Source organism: Schistocerca serialis, chromosome 7, assembly GCF_023864345.2.
Source record: "Schistocerca serialis cubense isolate TAMUIC-IGC-003099 chromosome 7, iqSchSeri2.2, whole genome shotgun sequence".
Classification (NCBI taxonomy): Eukaryota; Metazoa; Arthropoda; class Insecta; order Orthoptera; family Acrididae; genus Schistocerca; species Schistocerca serialis.
The window spans coordinates 112393357-112416216 of record NC_064644.1 but is presented as its reverse complement, the minus strand read 5'-3'; the positions used below and the strand labels follow the sequence as shown (position 1 = coordinate 112416216).

Genomic DNA, 22860 nt, shown 5'->3' with positions numbered 1-22860 from the left:
GTGCCAAGGAAGGTGCGTTTTTAAAATGAGCTGAAGAACACCAGACAGACAAGTGCAAGAAGTATTGTTTAACAAAATACCTGAAGTAAAATTAACCACGATAACCTTGTGGAGAAAGCAACAATTCCAACAACCTAGTCAGCATTGTTCACAAAATCTTATTAACTTGCATTCTGAGAGGAGAATAGTTCAACATACACAAAAAAGTGTCAAGTTCTGTTTGAGTGCCATAAATAGAAGTTATAAATAATTTGGAAAATTTATCTGATACTGTAGAAAACTAATTTGATATCGCACTTGCCAAGCTCAATAACAAAACTGACTTCAAAGACAACAGGGTTTTTTCCTTAGAGACGTAAACACTACCTTACAGGAGTAGACCCAATATGTGTGGATAAAGAAGGAATGGTGGGTCCGGAGAAAAAAAACTGGAGGAAGAGAGAAGGCAACAGAAACAAAAGTGCACAACTTCTACTTCTACACCTTCTGCTGTACTTCCTTCTTCCTCTGAATAATCAAATAGGGGATTTTCAAGTCAGATGAAATTGGCATAGATGATGGTGAGATTTTAGAATGTAATTCTGGAAGAACTTCACAGGAGAATACTGCAAGGAGAGCTACCAAAGACTTTATTCAAAAATTAGCAACAGAGTGTAACAGATGCCAGCCGAATGTAAGAAATTCTGTTTATATCCTTTAGGTGCCAGCAGAAGCACTCCGTCAAAATCCTGAAGAGGTCTGTGTTAATGAATCTTCTCTTCATAGTCAGTCAAAATATGAGAACAGTACAGTTTGAGAGAATAACACCAACTTCAAAACATGATATCCTCCAGTTCTTACCGGTCATTGCAATGGTGAACTGTTGACAGCATTAAATGTCAGGAATACAATATAAGAAACAGTTCCAAGCATTGCTACATCTGGGGACAATGAACAGCTCATTGCTATTCCAATGTTACAAAATGGATCCGGTAAAGAGCAAGCAAATGCTGTTCGTAATGCATTAACATATTGGGGTAATTGAGATAATGTACAAATTATCCTCAACACTGGTCATCTTAATGGGATATTCATCTTGAACACAGATTAGATAGGGAGTTTTATTTCTCATGCCGTCATCACAATATGAACTTACTTTAGAAAGTATTTATATGTGAGGTACATGGTGTAGCAAGCGGTCCTAAAAACTGGAAACTTATCAATATTAGTAATTCTCACACTGGCCAGTTAGAGTCTGGATTTGTTTTTGCTGAGTAATAAATTAAGAAGATATTACACTTTTATGAAAGTGAATTAGATAATCCAACAGTGAGATATGATAACGTGATCTCTTAGAGCTCTGTATTTTTTATGGGAAGAGACTTTGGAAAAAAAATCTGGAAGCATACCCTCTTGGTAATCCATCAGGCAAGACAGATAGCAGAATAAGGGACACTTTATTGTATATATGGGAAAGACCTGGGGCCACCAGAACGTTCCAGACTGATTATACAACAGGAAGATAGAGATTTCGAAACTAGATTTGAAGCTGTAAGATATTTTCATGAATAGAGGTAAACATTGACCATAATTTATTGGATATGACCTGTGGAGTCAAGTGAAAGAATTTGCAAAAAGATAGGAAGTTTAGAAATCTGTAGGTAACATGATATATTAAATTTAACTGAAATAAAAAAGGAAAATTTGAAAATCCAACAAATGAAGCAAGTGAAAAGAATGAGTAACAGAAAATCAAAATGGCTAAGTGAGAGGGGCTGGAGGACAAATGCTACACTGTAGAAGCATAAACGATTAAAGGAAGAATACACATTACCTATAGGTGAATTAAAGAGGCATTTGGAAAAAACAAACAGATGCATGAACGCCAATAACTCAGATGGAAAATCAGCATTCTGCAAGGGAAGGAAAGCTGAAAGGTGGAAGAAATATATAGAACTGCTATACAAGGGAAATGACCTGGAAGGCAGCATTTTAGAAAGGGAAGAAGAAACAGGTGAAGATGAGATGGGAGATATGATACCGTGAGAAGAATTAGACAGAGCACTGAAAGACCTAGATCAGAACAAGACCCGTGGAGCAGAAGACATTTTCTCTCCTTGGGAGAGCCTGCGATGACTTAATTATTAGTGCAAGATATATGAGATGGGGGAAATACCACTAGACTTCAAGAAGAAAATTTCCTATTTTAAAGAGGGCAGGTGCTGACAGGTGTGTATATGTGAATATTACTAAACTATCAGTTAATTAAGTCATTCTTGCACAATATTAACATGAATTATTTATAGAAGAATGGAAAAACTGATAGAAGCCAATTTCCGGGAATATCAGTTTGGATTCAGGAGAAATCTATGAACACACTAGGTGACACTGACCCTATGACATGTCTTAAAAGATAAGTTAGCAGAAGGGAAACTGATGTTGGCAAAAGGCCTGAAAGACCAGTTGAACAAAATGGATAATATATAGGAAAGAGATTATAAGATGAATATCAACTAAAATAAAATTATGGTAACTGAATGCAGTCTAATTCATCCAAAGCTGAAGACATCAGATTAAGAAGTGATAAAGTAAAAGCATTACATTAGTTTAGCTGCCTGGATAGCGAAATAAATGAACACCAACGTAGAGAAGATATAAAATGTGTGCTGGCTTTAGCAAGAAAAGCTATTCGGAAAAAGAGGAATTTGTTAACATCAAATCTAAATTTAAGTGTTAGGTAGTTTTTATGGAGTTATTCATCTGGAGTGATGGAAGTGAAACATGGATGGTAAACAGTTTAGATAAGAAGAGAACAGAAGTTTTTGGAATGTTATTGTGGTGTCACCGCCAGACACCACACTTGCTAGGTGGTAGCTTTAAATCGGCCGCGGTCCATAAGTACATGTCGGACCCGCGTGTCGCCACTGTGTGATCGCAGACCGAGCGCCACCACAAGGCAGGTCTCGAGATACGGAATAGCACTCGCCCCAGTTGTACGGACGACGTAGCTAGCGACTACACTTACGAAGCCTCGCTCATTTGCAGAGCAGATAGTTAGAATAGCCTTCAGCTAAGTCAATGGCTACGACCTAGCAAGGCGCCATTAGTAACATTGCATGTATGTAAAGAGTCTCACTTGTATCGCCACAATCTCCAGATGTACCAAAAGGATGGATTGAAGTTAAGTATTCCAGAAGCTACGTACTTTTCTTTATAGCATTCATTACGTATCCCATTTCAAACCTCCCGCCATCCTGCTTTAACTTAGCGCGTGCCTTTCGGCTTCCTCTCATTGTGTCTAGGCTGTCTTGTCTAGACAACAATTTTTCTACAGAAGAAACCTGAAGATTAGATGGTTAGATGGTTATGACATGTAACTAATGAGGTCGTACTGAGAGTCACACTGGAGAGCAAACAAATGTTCTGTTAATAGGATATCAAGAAATAGATAATTTTGCTATTGGAAGGCAGGGAGGGAGTGTAGCAGGTGAGGGATGAAAACTGTAGAGAGAGACCAAGGCTTGAAATACAGTAAGCAGATTTAAGTGGATGTAGGTTGAAGCAATTATTCAGTAAACAAGATGTTTTCACAATATAGCGTAGTGTGGAGAAGCATCAGTCTTTGGACTGAGGACAACAAAGAAACCTACCTTCTTAGCTATGCTTCCATTCCTGCATGTGTCAAAAATACCAGTGTACTCTGCAGCTGTTGAACACAATAACCCAATGCCTTGGCTCCAAAGAAGTATTAGTCCTTTCCAACGACCTCACCTTTTGCCCCATTCCCAAATTCAGTCATACAGGACATGTTAAAGACCACCTCTTATACTCCCACTCCCTAGAGGGGAAACACTTTTTCACCACCAATCCCATCAACAGACTCAACCAAAGACCAATGCTAAACCCTGCCTGACTGTTCACTCCTCCATCCAACCGTGATCTACTCTCATTGCCCCAAAATCACCCCCAGTTAATATTTTAGAATTTCTTAACCACAAACCTTGCCTCACAATCATTTCCCAAATACCTCAACATCCTAACTAACCTCACATCTGCAGAAAGAACCTCAACACTTAACCTAAAAACTGATTCTGACCTTATAATCCTACCTGCTGACAAAGGCTCTACCACTGTTGTTTTGAACCACAAAGATTACCTGGCAGAAGAACTGTCAGCTGAAAGAGTCCTCTACCTACAAATCCTGCCAGTGATCCCATTCCAGAAATCCAGCAGGTTCTCCAGTCTACCACTCCCTGCACTCCTACATTCTTCCTAAAATTCATAAACCCAACCACCCAGGATGCTCTGTTGTGGCCAGTTTCTGTGCCCTTACTTAGAGAATCTCTACTCTTGTAGACCAACACCTTCAGCCTACCACCTGCAACCTACCATATTAAGTAAAAGACACCAACTATTTCCTCCACTGAATCTCCACAGTTTTTATTCCTTTACTACATTGTGCTTAGCTTGTCACTATTGATACCACCTCCCTTTACATTAACACCCCTAATGCCCATGGCATTTCCACAATTGAATGCTACCTTACCAGCAGCTGATGGATTCCCAACCTACAGCCTATTTCCTAGTCACCATGATGAACTATATACTGACCCACAATTACTTCTCCTTTAAGGCATTACCAAAAAACAGATCTGGGATACGGCTATGGGCGCCTGCATAGCACCATCCAATGCCAACGTATTCATGGGCCATCTAGAGGAACCCTTCCTAAGCATCCAGATTCCAAAGCCCCTTCACTTGTTTCAGAGTCACTGATGACATCTTCACAATCTGGATTGAACGTGAGGACACAGAAGCTAAACACCTTCTCCCCATTAGCTCCACCCAGCCCTACTCAACCCAACAAGACACTTTCCTCCACCTCAAAGATGGCTACATCAGTACCTCCATCTGTATCAAACCTACCAACCACCAGCAATACCTCCACTTTGACAGGTGCCACCCATCCCATGCCATGGAGTCCCTTCCATGCAGCCTACCTACACACGGCTGTCGCATCTATCGAGCAAGTGGTCCCTCTTGAAATATACTCAGGGTCTCACTGATGCCTAAACAGACAGTAATTACCCTCCCAACCTTGTACAAAATCAGATCTCCCATGTCTTATCCCTCCAGTCGCCCACCATCTCCCAAAGTCCCACTGTCCGGCTACAGAGGAGCATTCCCCTCATGACTCAATTCTAGCAGCTGAATCACATTCTCTGCCAGGGTCTACCTCTCATCATGCCCTGAAGTAAGGAATGTCCTATCCAACACTATCCTTCCCAATCTCCCCCCCCCCCCCCCCCCCCGTAGTACTCCACCACCCGCTGAACCTACACAGTATCCTTATCCATCCGTACACAACCCATGCCTGCAATCCTTTGCCTCAGGGCTAATATCCCTGTAATAATATACCTAGATGCAAGACAGTCACGTACATCCTTCCACTTCCACCACCACCACCACCACCACCACCACCACCACATACTCCAGTCCACTCTTAAGCACCGCCTCTTCCATCAAAGGCAGGGCTACCTGTGAAACCAGTCATGTGATCTACAAGCTAAGCTGCAACCCCTGTGCTACATTCTACGTGGGCATGACAACCAAGCTGTCTGTCCACATGAATGTGTCACTGACAAATTAGGCCAAGAAACAACTGGATCACATCATTGTTGAGCACACCCCCAATACGACATTCTTCATTACAATGACTGCCCCACAGCAAGTGCCATCTGGAGCCGTCCCACCAACACCAGCTTTGCTGAATTGTGAAGGTGGGAACTCTCCCTGCAATACGAGGTCTGTTCAAAAAATTCTGGAACTTTGCCCACAAAATTTTTCTACACTTACCTTTTACTAATTGTGGATGGTCTCCTTCGAAATACTCTCCTCCACAATTGATACACCACTACCAAAGCCGTTTCCACTTCCGGAAGCAGTCTTGGTATGCCCCTTGCTGGATTGTGCAAAGTGTCATTTGCAAGTTTTCTTTTATCTCGTCTATCATTGCAAACCATTGTCCTTTCAACAGGGTTTTCAACTTTGGAAATAAAAAAAAGTCTGCATGGACCAGGTGTGGAGAGTAAGGAGAATGAAGCAGGACAGTGATTTCGTGTTTTGTGCAGTAGTCGTGCACCAACAGGGATGAATGTGCAGATGCATTAAAATGATGCAAGAGCCATGAACTGTTTCGCCACACTTCAGGCCACCCTCCCATTTTCTCGTAGGCCTTGCAACACGCCCTAATAGTAGCATTGATTAACAGTTTGTCCCTTTGGTACGATTTCACAATGAACTAATCCTTCAAAGTCAGAGAAAACTGTAAGCATGGCTTTGACATTTGACTTGACCTGAGAAGCTTTTATTGTTCTTTGAAAACATTTCCCGACCCACTGTGAAGATTGAACCTTGGTCTCGACATCATAACCACAGATCCATGTCTCATCAATAGTTATGATTCTCTTAAGAGCCATCTCTTTCTCACTTGCATGACCCAAAAGCTCTTCAGAGATTCTGAGGCAAAGCTCTTTCTGATCTTGACTCATGAGGCATGGAATAAACTTTGCAACAACTCAATGCATTCCGAGATGCTGTGTCAGGCTTTCATGACATGAAATTTTACATTATTCTGCAACCTCTCTGACAGTCAGTCTTCGATTGGCAAGCACAATTTCGTTGATGTTCCTGACATGAGTGTCATCGGTAGACATCCCGGGGCATCCTGAACGAGTGTTATCTTTAACTTCCGCCCATTTTTAAACTGTGTGAACCATTCGTAAGACCGAGTACGGCTTAAGAACTCATCACTGTAGGCTTCCTGCATCATTTGGTGTATCTCTGTAAAGGTTTTCTTGAGTTTCATGCAAAATTTAATGCAGACATGTTGCTACTCTCACTCTGCCATCTTGAAATATGCGAACTGTGTGACAACATTCACTTAATACAGCACTGAACAATAACTATCCAGCATACAACAATGAAACTTATAGCAGTTACACATTGAACACAGGCATGTGCAAGGATGCCAACCACATTTTGCTCCAACACACTACTGGCACGAAACTACAAAAGTTCTGGAATTTTTTTTGAACAGACTTCTTATACCCTACGTTCCACCAACTGTCCTGGTCTCAACCTTCATTAGTCATTGTCCTTACCTATCTAGCCCCTTACCTGTTCCGATTTCCACACTACACAGCCCTCTATCCCTATTAACGCACCCAGTCTTTTTACTTCTCTCCTTTTCTGCTATCTCTCTCTCCCCTCCCCCAGCCCCTGTCTAACCTCTCGACTGCACCCAGCTGCCCTATCCTCTCTCCATCTCATCCCTGTACACTTCTGCAAGCAGCACTTTACTGTCTAAACCCCCCCCCCCCCCCACCCTGCTATTTCTCCCCCTCCCCACCCCAGCCTCCTCCTTATATTCACCACCGGTGTAGATGGCCAGTACTAATCTTCACAAAGTTCACAGCTGTCATTGTGCCTTCAATTGTTAGCACAGGTCCTAATCAAGTCCACGTGAATTTTCCCTGTAACATAATACTGCTCCCATTGGCCTGCATCGACTGCACTGTTTAGTTCCAAGCAACCGTTCACCTGGATAACGGCATATCTGGACACGATCATTGCACTGTGGTGATAAGAAAATTTTACTGACCAGATAACACTTTTCCATTGATCCATGGTCCTATCACAATAATCCCATGCCTGCTGAAATCTCAATAAATGATCTCTTTGGGTCAACATAGGAAAACACTTGAGTCAGTTGTTACTGAGTCCCAGGTTCAACTCCATGTGGTGAAACATGTTCTGAAAAGCGCGTGCCAGCACTAGCATTGTGTTCTATCATTTGGATCTGCCACATATCACACCCTATCCTGCCTTACAGAGTAGGAAAACCTCTGACCTTGAGGCATGTATGTTCAACATCTTGGTGCCTATTCATTCGTGGTTTCACTCTCCTTCAACCACTTTCCATAGGTGCTCCCAACAAATTAAAACTTTGACGTTTCAGAGAAGCTCGTTTGCTGATGCAGAACCATAACACACTGCCCTTTGTGAAAGTTCCTTAATGAGTGGATTTCTTCATCTTCAGCCCATATCACCGCTAGAATGATTCCCCCTTCATCTTCCCTCTGCTTATACACCCTCTATTCTCCATACAGTACCACAAGGCAGTCATCAGTGAAGTGGACAGTGGCCAATGTTTTGGCTCCCAGTGTAAATCTTCTCTAATAATTTTTCAGCTGTAAATTGTCCAACCACCTTCTGAGCCATCAGATGGATATTCCAGCTCTCCTGCCTGCTTTGTTAACATGCCACTCGCACTACTGTGCATGCAGATACAGACTATCATATCCACAGAAGTGGCGCATAGGCAGCAGCTATGTGCATATGCTCTATAATGTACGCCATGTCAAAGTTCTTCTCTATACTCACTAGGAGTCTGTGACAAGAGTATTCTACAATTGTATTTTAGAGCTGAGTACTTCACATACATGATTTAACATTTTACTCAAATTAAAACTGCCAGCATCATGGCTACATAAACTGCTTGTTACACTGATTTTGGTGACTATTGATCACTGAATCCCAAGAGGATTATGCAGACATTGACTTTTCTTTGTCCATGAAGTAGTGGCTTGTCTCAAACATGCACTGCTTGTCGCAACTGGTTTGTTAGGCTGTAACAGACATGTGGCACCTACATACCTTAACTTGTTTTCCCTATATAAGAGAGTCCAGACAGATGGTATCTTTTGTACACCTGCCTTAGGTAGCATCACATCAGGCTTGACAGAACCAACAAGAGACTGGCTCTGACACTAGATGAAAAATAACTATCAATTTACATGTGGAGAGGATCTAACATTTTAGGACGACAACTCCCTACATACCATTCAAGGGCCGCAGATTTTAACCTGTCCTCTCCAGCCACTTAATCTATGGGTTAACCTTAGGTATGAACTGCAGGACATCACATATTTAATGTGGCACATGTTTTGAATAATGTTGCCATGAGGTACCCTCTATCACCTCCTACAGGCAATCTGTTAATGGAAAACTGAGGAGAAAGCTCTACTAATTTTAAAGATAATCTTTTTTTGTATGTATGTAGATGATACACTTGTGGTGTGGTCCCATGGTGAAGAGATACTGCTACAGTTCCTTGACCATGGTAATTCCACCCATGAAAACAGCCAATTCACTACAGAGATGGAAGTGGACGGATGCATCCAATTCTTGGATGTTTTACTTTACAGCAAAATCAGTCACACCTTGGGACATATAGTCTACCAAAAGTGGTTTAGAAAGAAAAACAAACAGCTACCCATTGTATAAATTACACAAGGCGGTGCAGTTTAAACTGAAGATAAGCGTCCTAGGTCAGAAGACTGAAGAGAAATTATATTAATGGCATATGTAGGGCATCTCTTGTAAAATACATCAGACCCTCTCTAAGAATAAAATGAAGGTCAGTTTTCACTCAACATCAAAGTCAACTTATCTTGTTGGTTGTTTGAAGGCTGACAATGCTACATAAGGCAAATGTGCACAAGACACTGTCTGTGGAATTTCATCAGACAAATGACCATTTTATACTGTCATTACATGGGAGTATAAACCCTAAATGTAGTGAAAGAATTAAGATCAATTATTATGGTGCTCTTTTGCACATACATATTTCTGTTGCTCTTTCTGTTGAATGTAATTTGATGGTATTTAGACAGTACATGCATGTTTGACAAACTGCCTGTTGACTTCTGTCTTGGGTTCTTTGGACAATGTTCATTTGATGATTTGTATTGTATTGTTACCTGTGTGATTTCACATTTTTGGCAACCTGAAGAAAGACATGTGGATATCAGTTTCCATCTGATGAAGTGCAAGAACGGGTGTGGTAGAGGATCCATCAGTGGCTAACCAAGTTGAAGTAATTGATCATCTCATCTCCCACTAGGACAAATGTTGTAACGTGTGCCATGATTACTTTTGAATGGAACCATTCCATGATCATACTGTGGTGGGTTGGTGGTTGCCCTTTCTTCATTTAACTGTTCCTTGTAGAAGTGCCATCTTCCATTTTTCAAGAACATTTATCAGAGAAACACAGTTTTTGGTTACCAAAGTGACAAGTCGTGCTGTGGTAGGAAAAGAAGGGAACCAGCAGAAAAATGCTCCTACTGAAGCACGAAAATGGCAAATATGCTCCTATTTAAAAGACTGATTGAAAACAGGGGTACCAGCTGCCTCACTCCATCTTCCTCTGCATGTTTGAAGTGTTGGCGTGTGAACACACTTGCCTTTTTTTTTTTTTTTTTTTTTTTTTTTTTTTACACAGAGAGAAGGAGACAGTGGATTTGGGAAAGAGGAAAGTAATCAATACTGGAAGGCAGTAGACATTGGTTGTAGGTACAGAAGGAGTGAAGGAAATGGTGGCGCAGAGAGAGAGAGAGAGAGAGAGAGAGAGAGAGAGAGAGAGAAGAAGCAGCAGCAGCAGGGGGGAAGGATGGATGAGATAGTAGCAGTGAGAGAGTGCAAGAGGGTGACCATGACTGTTGGTCTGAATGAGACACAGAATGGACCAATGGGAGTCTTAGTATGAGTAAGTGACATTAATGACTAGAGAGTGTGAGCGAGTTACAGTTATGGTAGCTAGTGGGAGTGAGAAGTGAGCTGCATGTTAAACTGAGTGCAAATATGTCCACATTCCAAAATTTTTAAAGGTGCTCAGATAGGCAAATGAAGAAGATGGTACAAAACTTTTCAATGAGTCTTTTAAACAGGAGCATATGCACCTTTTTGTGCTTTGATAGGAGCATTTTTCCACTGGTCTGGTACGAATACTGCTGCTGTAACTTGGGTTATAGTAGCATAAATGGTTTTCTTCTGTTAGATAGTTTAGATAATCAATTCCTTAGTTTAAGCTTCATTTACTTGAATTAGATTCCAACAATCTAAAAACATCACAAGCAAATGTGGCACGCTGTTTAGTTGGAAAGAGGAAATAAATGAGTGCAGAAAAAAAATCATCACAGTTGGGGAAAACTGCTCAGTGTGCTGTGAAACAGTATCAATGACTCCATCATATTAATAAATAAATTAATTACAAAACAACACAGATTTCAGAATTAAATATTCCATGTTTGAATGTTCTCTGCTGGATCTGTGAACATTCACAAAATATTTAAAAAACTGATGCCAATGGTTGCTGTTTTTACTTTCTGTAAGGCTCCATCTGTATTTTCACTACCCCACATTGCATTGTATCACTTATTGACAAAATATATACACTCTAGCACACTGCTGCAGCAGCTATAGAACAGCCTCATGTACAACTCCCTGAATATAAAAGGTTCTGCAGAAGAAAGTATCAGAAAATCACACAGTCCATTATGTTTTGATCTTCAAATGTGCATATACCCAGATTATGCTGCCCCTGCTGAATTAGCCAGTCCATTGAAATAAATGAAAGCAACATTCTAACATGTAGCTACAGGACACTTATGTTTCTGGAACGAGGGGCTGCTGGTTGTCGATACTGTAAGAGTGTGTGTGTGTGTGTGTGTGTGTGTGTGTGTGTGTGTGTGTTTTAATGATGGAGAACCTGTAATCAGATATCAATATTTTACAATAGTACTTACCATGACGTGTACTTTGTTTTCTTGTAGAACCCATCATCTGACTCGCCAAAAGACACAGTCACAGCTTGCACAAGAGTCTGTGATCCATTTGTTAACTGACTGCCATAATAGGCAGACAACAGTGAGCTATCGAGTGCCTTTGGGGGACTTTTAATAGGTCCATACACATTTGTAACAGTGGAATTGGATATATCACGATTTTGTGCTAAATATGCTACTGGTTTCCACTGCAAATACCCTCCAGAAGAGCGCGAATGGCTGCTTGGGCTCTCCACATCTACAAGCTGGAACAAAAAAAATTATATTCACCTAAGATGTTCTTTTACTTTTTGGGCCAGAACAGTGTATACAAAATAGAAACTCTGCTACAATCCATGTGCCCAAATTTAGTGTGCGTATAGAAAGTCTGCCAAACTGAAAGAGTAAACTGCCATATTTGAAGTCAAAGGCAAACCGATACACTTTGTTCATTTTACTAATTGTGCATTTTAGTTGCTGCACTTACCAACAAGTAAACAGTTGTTTGATGTATTGCAGAAGTTAGAAATATATAATGACCAGTATTAAGGGAAAAAGACTACAAACGAAAGTAATGAGCAGTTTCCATGAAGTGAATGACAGCAGTGCATGAGAAAATGAGTTTTCTTGCTCTAAAAAAGTTTCGACACTAAAAAAAATATAAAAAAATTGTATTTAGATGAAGCAAAACTAAATCAATTCCTGGAGTTAGTTTTTTGGCAGAGATTCTCCTTTCCCTTTAAAGAATTTAAAAACTAACACATTGAAATTGTTTTTAAAGTCGGAACGAAAGCGACATGTCACTATAATATGGAGAAAACAGTAGTTAAAGTATTTTATTCGATCACACTGGCACTGATCATGCTGACCGAGTGCGGCACATGCCAGGGGCCTTCAAGCTCAGTTGTTGACAGTTTGTTGATGTATACTTATTTTTCTCAAATTAGTGATTGTGATTTATTGTTGTACTTATACAACAATTAATGTACCCACATCACCAATACAGAAACAGACATTTAACATTTGTGTAATGACAATATAATCTGTTTGTCCATGGGGGGGACGGGGTTGTTCAACGCTCCTGAGCAACATCAATAGGTCTGAATCCTCCCTCACACTCTTACACACCATTGACAACATGATCAAGCCAGCCATGGTCCAAATTGTTCCTCTCTAATGGAGATTCTACAGAAGCTGCAGGTTGTACGTGATCAGTCAGTATCCAAAAACAGTTCATTTCAATCGATTGCACGCATGTTCGATTGGATTATTCATGCCTGGAGAACTGGCAGGCCACTCTTTTCTGGTGATCATAGCATGGTGAAGCAACTTGTTCAAAAGATCATGACGAATACATGAGTTGTTTACAATCAAGATGAAAGTGTCACCAGAATGTTTGCAATACAGTCCCACTATTGGTTTCCATGTACCATAGAGCAGAGAGACTGCTCTCAACAACCACAAGAAGAGGTGTACAGTGGTCCCACGTAATGCCACTCCAGAACATCACTTCACTACCACCACCTTGTTGCACATGTGGGTCACAGTTTTGGAGGTGTTCAGTATTATGGGATGATCTCCATCGGGTGCAAACAGATCTGAGTTTCATCTGTAAACAACACCTGACATCAATCCTGGGGATCCATCCCGCATGATATGTTCCACATCTGCAAGGAGACCATGGCATTGTGGTCTAAGAAGTGGTTCTCAGCACGCACATCAAGAATGTGGATTCCCATCATGCATTTATCAAACAGTTTGCTCTACATATACATATATACTCTGCGAGCCACTGTGCATGGTGGAGGGTACCCTGTACCATTATTAGTTATTTCCTTCCCTGTTCAACTTGCAAATAGAGCGACGTAAAAACGACTGTCTATATACCTCAATATGAGCCCTAATTTCCGTTATCTTCATGGTTCTTATGCAAAATCTGTGTTGGTTGTGGTAGAATCATTTTGCAGTCAGTTTCAAATGCTGTTCTCTAAGTTTCCTCAATAGTGTTCCCCCCCAGGGATTCCCTTTTGAGTTAGCGAAGCACCTCTGTAACACTTTTACGTCATTCAGATTTACCAGATTGCTTCGATGTCTTCCTTGAATCTCACCTGATGTGCACCCGAAACATGAACAGTATTCCATAATACGTCACACTAGCGTCTTATATGTGGTGTCCTTTATAGATGAACTACACTTTCCCAAAATTCTCCCAATAAACCAAACCATTCATCTTCCCTACCAAAATCCTGAATGCTCATTCCATTTCGTATCACTTAGCAATGTTATGCCTAGACTTGTAATCAATGTGACTGAGTCACGCAGAACACTGCTAACCCTGTATCCAAACAATGCAAGTTTGGTTTTCATACTCATCTACATTAACTTATTTTTTCTATATTTAGAGCTAAATTGGCATTCATCTTACCAAGAACCAATTTTGACTATGTTATCTTTTATCATCCTACAGTCAACCCCGACTTCTCATTCACTACAGTATTATCAGCAAACAAACAACACACTGTTGTCCACCCTGTCTTCCAAATGCTTTCTGTCAAGGACAATATACTGGGTTCTGTTACTTATGAAGTCTTCAAGCCACTCACATATCTGGGAATCTATTCCATACCCTCATGCCTTCGTTAACCATCTGCAGTGGGGCACTGTATCAAATGCTCTCTGGAAATCTAGAAATATGGAATATGTCTATTGCCCTTCATCCATAGTTCATAGCGTATCATGTGAGAAAAGAAAAGGCTGAATCTTTGACAAGTGACGATTTCTAGAACCATGTTGATTCATGGACATAAGCTTCTCAGCCTCAGGAAAATTTATTGTATCTGAACCGCAAATATGTTCAAGAATTCTGCAGCAAACCGAAGTTAGGGATGTTATCTGTTATTTTTGCGTGTCCATTCTTTTATACTTGTTACCTACAAGAGTCACCTATACTTTTTTCCAGTTACTTGGGACTCTGCACTGGGTGAGAGATTCATGATAAATGCAAGCTAAGTAAGATGCCAGTACCATAGAGCACTCTTTGTAAAACTGAATTGGGATTCCATCCAGACACATCAAATTATTTGTTTTGAACTTTTCCAGTTGTTTCTCTAAACCAGTGAAGGCTCTTACTATGTCATACATACAGGAGCCTGTTGAATGGTCAGACGAGGACATGTTTCTATGATTCTCCAGTGTTACCAATTTCTTAAACACAAAATTTAAAACTTCAGCTTCCATTTGCTATCTTCAACTGCCACACCAAACTGGCCAATGAGTGAGTGGATGGAACCCTTAGACCTGCTTAGTGATTTTATAAAAGACCTTAATTTCCTCGGGTTCTCAGCCAGAGCTTTTGATGAAGTATGACTGGTAGTAGCTGTATGTTTCATGCATAAATCTCATCACAGATGCACGAATCTAAAATAATCTCTGCCTGTCATCATTTGAGTGTTCTCTTTTGAACTTAGAGTGCAACAGCCTTTGTTCCCTTAGCATTTTCTGAATTTCATCATTAAACCAAGGTGTGTCTTTTTCCATTCCCAGTCCACTTACTAGGCACATAGTACTCCAGCCCCCCAATTAACAATCTGTTCAAACTGTGCCCACAACTCCTTTAAATCTATCTTACTGGAACTAAGTGACATCAGATCACTAATTCAGATGCTAACAACAGCTTACCTGTTCTTTCTAGGAGAAACATGCTCAGCTTCCTTGACTGATTTATTCATAATGGCAGTTGCTATGACGACATGATCACTCAGCCCCCTACTCTAGACTGATGCGTCAGTAAGGTCTGGCCCAGCTACAATGTCTTAAGATATTTCCATTACATGTGGGCTGCTTAACTTGCTGATCAAAACAGTTTTCAGAAAATTTGTTTGAAAGTACTTGTACGAGATTGTGCCAGCCAGTCTGTCTGTACACCACTCCTCCCCCCACCTCACAACGGATTCCATAGGCATCTTGGTCTATACTCTGTAGGACAAAGTCACCTCCAACTGATACTGCACAATCTGAAATTTATGTACTACTGACCATAGATTTTCTTCAAATGACTAGAACTGTCACAGAGTAATCAGCTGGCTGGTAAAAATATTCACTAACTTAGTTTACCTAGATCTGTTACACGTGACCAGATAACTCCACTGTCTCACACAACTTTGACCACAGTGAAGACAATATTTGTCAGATGCAATTAATGCTCCCCCTCCTACAGCATCAAATACTTCAGAGCTTTCTACTTGGGGTTTCACCCAGCTCTCAGTCCCAAGAACAATATGAGTGTGAGAACTTTCCTGGAGAGAAGTGAAGCTGGGAACTTTGTTATGAATACTTTGACAATTTACTGATAAAGACAGTTTGACATCCTTACACTGAAAGTATTCTGCCTTCCCTTTCTGCATATCAACAGATATGCATTATGTGATACATGATGTACTGATGCCTCTTCAAACATCAAATTCAGTTCTGGAGCAGTCAGGTCAATGTTTTGACTCCATAGCCCTAGATATCGCTCATCCTGGGCACCTCTCAAATTTACAGCCTGTGTGGTCCTCAACACTACCCATCAGCTGGAACCAATTCCACATCTGTGCCACATAACTTCAATCCGCTGTACATGCCAAGCAACTTTGCTGGTTGAAAATCCTTCTGCACTTAACATGACGATGCAGGCCCAGTCACTGGTTGCCACTGTCCTTTGTGGCATGATGGCTGTTTACTACTGTTCCGTAGATGTCTCTAATATGTCTCCACTGATGCTTTACTTTCAACTGAAATGCTGCAATCCATCTGAGCACAGTATTGCATCATAGGTAATGCTCATGGTAACTGTGTATATGTTTACAAATGTCAGAGGTAACCTTCCAATCAGTACAAAACACTGGAGGGAGTCACCATAGCAACACACATACATGACTTATTAGTTTGATGCAGAACTGTTGTTGATGTGTGTAATATTCCACCTGAGACTTGGCAGTATACAAATGTGCAACAAGTTTTACCAAATTTAGATTAAAGATCCTCAATGAAGTCAGAAATTTTTGCAGCACATGGGATCTTTAGTATTCAAACAGTTGGAATCTATTTACAAAAATCAACTGTTCTATCCTCATCACAGTTAAATTTTTTTCCCTAGGAAACGATGTTTCTTTATGCGGGCATTCATTACAGCATCATAGCACGAAAGCAGTAACTGGATTTTCTTTGCCATACTTTCATTTTATTGTAATTCTAATAGCTTTTCTAAGATGTTACTGTATTCATCAATGAAACTGTGTTCTCTTGTATAACACATGTACTGGAAGGGTACCATTAGCACTTGCAAGAAAAAGACAGGAAAAGTGAATATAATGTGGACAAATCTACAATAATTTATAGATATTTGATTTTAAAATTTACTTGAAATATATGAAAATTGCCCAATATCAACATTGCCTAATATCAACTACTTTCTTTCACACTTATTTTTTCCCTGTCCATCCAACATATTCTTTATTTAGTAAATGTGTAAGACTGTTCATTGCTTTAGAAAAAATTTATTACTTTTCAGTTACTTAAGGTTCAGATTTTTCCCTCTTTTTGGGCCGAGTTCTGTTAAGAATCCCTTTCTTTAAAAGGATTATCTGCTTGCCATGCTGACCATTCAGAAATTTTAAAGTACTTTAAAATTTTTTGACAGAGACCAGTTCAGTGATGTGAGTGTAACCAGACAGCAGATTTGTTCCTTCTTTGTACCTTACTATAAACTGTTCCTTATGTTAGTCACTAACAAGCCCATATCTCACCAACTTATGTGGCTTGTAAAAATCCTAATCTGTAGAACACTGGAATAATCATGAACTACATACAATAGCACTTCATGTTCCTGTATAATTTAGACATCCTTCAAGACCTTTGTTGCCATTCCATTGGCTCAAGAGAGAGGGTATTAACCCAGTTTCCAAACATTATGTGCTTGCTGTTGCTGGATGATCTAAAACTGTAAGCTGAAGAACTTACCACACTGATGTGCCAAAGAAACTGGTGTAGGTATGCATATTCAAATACAAAGAGATGTAAACATGCCTACATAAGACAACAAGTGCGTGGTGCAGTTAGCTCGGTTACTGCTGTTACAATGGCAGGTTATCAAGTTTCAATGTGTATTACGGTCTGTGCACAAGTGGTGGGACACAGCATCTCCTACGCTGTGATTAAATGAGGGTTTTTCCATACGACATTTCACCAGTGTACCATGAGTATCAGGAATACAGTAAAAATCAAATCTCCGACATCACTGTTGCTGGGAAAAAATACTGCAACGGGACCAACAGCGACTGAAGAGAATCGTTCAACATGACGGAAGTGCAACCCTTCTGGAAATTGCTGCAGATTTCAATTCAGGGTGCGAACATTAAATGAAACATGTTCAATATGGGTTTCCAGAACCGAAGGCCCACTCCTGTACCCTTGATGACTGTATAACAAATCTTTATGCCTCACCTGGGCCTATCAACACCGAGATTAGACTGTTTACGACTGGAAACATGTCACTTTGTCAGAAGAGTCTAGTTTCAAATTGTATTGATCGAATGGATGAGTATGGGAATGGAGACAACCTCATGAATCCATGGACCCTGCACGTCAGCAGAGAACTGTTCGAACTGGTGGAGGCTCTGTAATGGTGTGGGGCATGTGCTGTTTGAGTGATATGGGACCCCTGATATGTCTAGATACGACTGTGACAGGTGACATGTATGGAAGCATCCTGTCTGATCACCTGCATCCATTCATGTCCATTGTGCATTCCGATGGACATGGGTAGTTCCAGGACAATGTGACACCCCACACGTCCAGAATTGCTGCAGAGTGGCTCCAGGAACACACTTCCGAGTTTAAACACTTCCGCTGGCCACCAACTCCCCAGACATGAACAATACTAAGCATATCTGAGATGCCATGTAACGTGCTGTTCTGTAGAGATCTCCACCCCCTCACCCTCTTACAGATTTATGGAAAGCCCTGCAGGATTCATGGTGCCAATTCCCTCCAGTGCTACTTCAGCCATTAATCGAGTCCATGCCAAGTCGTGTCGCAGCACTTCTGTGCGCTTGCAGGGGCCCTACACGATATTAGGCATGTGTGTGATATTAGGTGTGTGTTGTGGCTCTTCAGTGTAATTTTCAGACAATGTATTTGCTCTATTCAGGAAAAGAATGTTACTGTTATCAATTACACCTACAGCACATAATGTTGTTTAAAAAATGATTTAATATTAATTTTTTTTTAATGTCGCTGGTTGAGGCTATTGCCTTTGCCACAGTAACCACTAAAAAATCTTTTACATCAAAAGGTAGGCAGTTTTGGGCTGAACACTGAGGTTATTATGTATTGAGAGTAATCCTGGACTAAAAGATTGGGAAGGAAACTGGACATGGCTTCTTTAGATGAAGCATTCTAACATTCACCTGAAGTGGTTTCCATAAAACACTGATACCAAAAAAGAGTATGAACAGTGTGATTTGAACCCCACTGCAACTAGGGTTTGAAATAGGGGCAGTGCTAGCCAGGACACTTTCTCTCTATTATGTTGGTTCACAATATTCCAGTTTTGTGTAACTAATTGAATAGTTTTAGATGACCAATGACAGATGAGAAAAGGGAGTCTATTTGTAGCGCAAACATGAATATCCAACAATCTATGCTGACTGTTCATGGTTACTTTGGGCCATGAAAAGTTGTCATACCTGCGCAACTTCTTCCTACTATTTTTTCCAAACAAAAGTACTATGACAGTCACCGGTGTGTACTTCAAGCTCAAGGTTTGGTTGGAAGGCTACAGTCTGGCTGTGATTTGGCAGTGCTAATGAATGTAATACAAGCAGACTACCTGCTGAACTACTGAAGCAGTGATTCAGAAGACCATCAGTGATCAGAGGATATATTCATCTCTAATTTACAATGTAATTTTGGCTGTATACCATGTAACTAAGTTTTTATAATTATTGCAAATACCTTTTTTCAGGATTACTACCACTGTTCCGCTCAACACAATGTGCATTTTATGGTTACATTTGTATCAAATTTGACACAATGACAAACTTTCCGCAATAAAGCATGCTGCCTGTCTTCTACTATTTTGTTGACAACTTGAGTCCACTATTGCATACCCCTTTCCATTCCTGTCACATCTCATAGCAAGTGTTCTTGCACAGCCCTGCAAAACATGTAACAGTGCTACCAGGATTTCAGACAAAGCTCCCGACCCCTATTTCTCCTAAATATAAGAAAATGTAAATGCAGAACAATGACAACTGCGAGACTGTGCACACACATTATGTCCATCAGTGGCGCAAGAAAGTAGCTGCTGCTCTTCAGCAGTCAACTACCAACTTCTTAATCTGAGTTGTTTATGTATGTGGAACTGCCTGGAGGTAACAAGACCTGTAAATATCAGATTCATGCCTAATTCATAAAAGTTAATAAATGCAAATTGTGAGTGCTGTGGAGAATATAGGCTATTCAGAGTAGTAGAACTGAGTTTACATTACTTCTTTAAGATCAGCATGAATGATGGAAAACCGGTCACATTAGCAAATGATAGGGCAGGAATAAGATTAAATTCAGTGTGGCAAAAAAAATTAAATTCGAAGTTTGGTGCTTTCCCCAGGCCCTGCCTTGGACCACGTGAACGATTTACTAACAATGGAGGACTCTTCAAAAATTGTAATGTTTGCTGTTTGTAAGTATAGTGACAAAGAGCCCAAACATGTCCTTACCAGACACATCACATCAGGGAGAACAGTGAGACAGGCTTACAACTTATTCGCAGCTGACAATTTAAAGCTTAATATTACAAAAACTTGTACTATGCAATTCCAAATAAACAAGGAGACTTACAGGACCAGAGGTAGAAATCACGAGTGTACACTGGCCAGTATGTGGTCAAGTTAACAACAAAACTTAGTTCCATCTGCTTTGCACTCTGAAATCTCTCTCACTGTGTTGGCCTGCACACTAGGTTGTTAGCATACTTGCATTCAGTTCTGTCCTATGGTGTATTCTTCTGCGGCATTCTACATATACATCTGCATTGCAGCTAAGGTGAAGAAAGTGGTTTTTCTACAGAAGCATGCAATTTTTATAAGAATACCGAGTCAATTTGGTAACTGAACAATCTGCAGAAGCCTCTTCCAGGACTAACACTTACGTATCAATACGTATCTATATTATTAAAATGCTGTCCTGGAATCCGGTACCAGAAGCAGCACTGAGACAACAAAAATTGATTTTCATTATTTCACAAGGTTATTGACTGAAATTAAATATTTAATGTATTGTCACATTATGCTCATTAAGAGATATAATATGTTTAATGGTTAATACAATAAGGCAAGTATTACAATTGCAAACTTTCTGGAGGCAGCTTAACTGACGGCAAGCAAGTTCACATACTTCATTCATCCGGCATTTGAGAAAGAGTGCTTATCGGCTTCCAACAAAATATGCACGTAATTTCAAATCTTTATGAAACTATCTTGCTGGCACACACATTTAAAAAGTGATTTTTTAAGAAAGACTGGCTTTAAGGGCTCATCTGCACACGAAACCGATAATCTAATTTTTTCGTGCTGTCAAAGACATGATATGAAGCACCAACAATAAACAATATGTAGCTGCGGTGAAAAAACAGCACATGTGTTTTAATATTGTACTTCAACTCTGACTCCTCTTGTACTACTTAGACTTTTGAGATAATCTGTTCCTGTACAGATTCATTTTGTCATTGCTCCACAACTCCAGACATTTCATTACATACTGAACATAGGCAGCTTTAAAGAGGCACATTGGCATACTCATTTATATTAATATACTGCCACGCAACAATTATTATTTATGTGTGTGTATTTATAATTTATGTGCATATGTGAGTTCTTGAATATATGTTTCAGTAACCTTTTTTCATTTTAGTAGTTTTAACGATGATGTAAGCGGCTGCGACATGGCAGAGATGTGTTTGCAATCTGATGGAAAATTATTAAAAGAACAGTAAGTCAATCTTCAAGGCAATTTTACTGCAAGGAGTCCGATATTTCACATGGTAATGTAAAAATACTTTGCAAACACACAATATCAGCCACCAATGCCATTGTTCGCACACCAGACAATGTGTGAGAAAATAATATTGTTTGATCTTAATTCTTTGAAATATTTTATTGAGTATCTGATCTGTATTCTCTTCCTTACACCAAGAAGCATAATATTATTTATATGGCCCAATTGAATCACTAATGAATTACAGATAAAAGAAAAAAATTGGTAAATCTGAAGGTAGTTTTCAGATTACATTTACTTTCATTCCAATTGATCCATAGTGAGGAGGTCCTCTAGGATGTAGAACACATCAGAAAAACAATAATACATGACAAATATTTACAACTAAAACAAATAAGCTAATATACCTTCCGCAGTTCCCAGGTGCAATGCTTGTCTTTTTTTATTGTGAGCTCTAATAACTCACAGGAAAGGTGCATTAATATGGAAAAAATACTAAAGAACTTATTATTCTAGCTCCTGTATGCCTGCTTAGTAGAAACAGTAAAGCAAGAGAAACAGAATCATTCAAAGCTTTGAAGTAATGATGAGACTGGGGCATTTTACAGTTAATTCACCTTGAACTAAGGAATACAAAAAAAAATTACCTGGTTATTTATGGACATGCTCTGGCAATACTGACCTGATGAAAACTGAGCCAAAATGAAAGATATTTATGAATTGCAGGATATTCAAAATTGAGTGTTAATCTGTAAATTACAACAAATATTAAAAGACAAAACCTTTACTTACGGTGAAAACACCTGGTGTGTGTTCATCATCTAGGCTCTTTCTGACATCGACAATCATAGTGCCATTACGCTGATCTTGACTGACAATGACAAATTCTACAGCAAATCGAGAATTGTTAAAAGATGGATCAGTGGTGAGTCTGTCAAATACCATATCCACCTGAGTGGTGTTTGAAGTGTGTAAAAGGTGAGGTAAATTCTCACTGTGGTCGTTGAAGCCAAATACTTCTACCTAGAGTAAGAACAAATAATTCATAATTACTGTAAAGTCATTTACAGTCATTTAATTGGAATTTACATATCTTACAACCACATAAAAACAACAAGGAACAGAAAAATCTATCAATTTTTGAGTTAAAATCATCTGCAATCACATTTCTACTTTA

General features: G+C 39.8%; 1 protein-coding gene across 1 annotated transcript in view; it reads right to left on the bottom strand.

Annotated features, from left to right (window-relative positions):
* LOC126412299 (glycosylated lysosomal membrane protein-like) overlaps window positions 1-22860 on the bottom strand; it is a 62819-nt gene that overhangs the window by 29221 nt on the left and 10738 nt on the right. Inside the window, exons 4-5 of the mRNA XM_050081820.1 lie at window positions 22476-22706; window positions 11631-11914 (exon numbers count right to left, since the gene is read on the bottom strand). Coding sequence (XP_049937777.1) covers window positions 11631-11914; window positions 22476-22706 — 515 coding nt within the window. The remainder of the gene's footprint in view (window positions 1-11630; window positions 11915-22475; window positions 22707-22860) is intronic.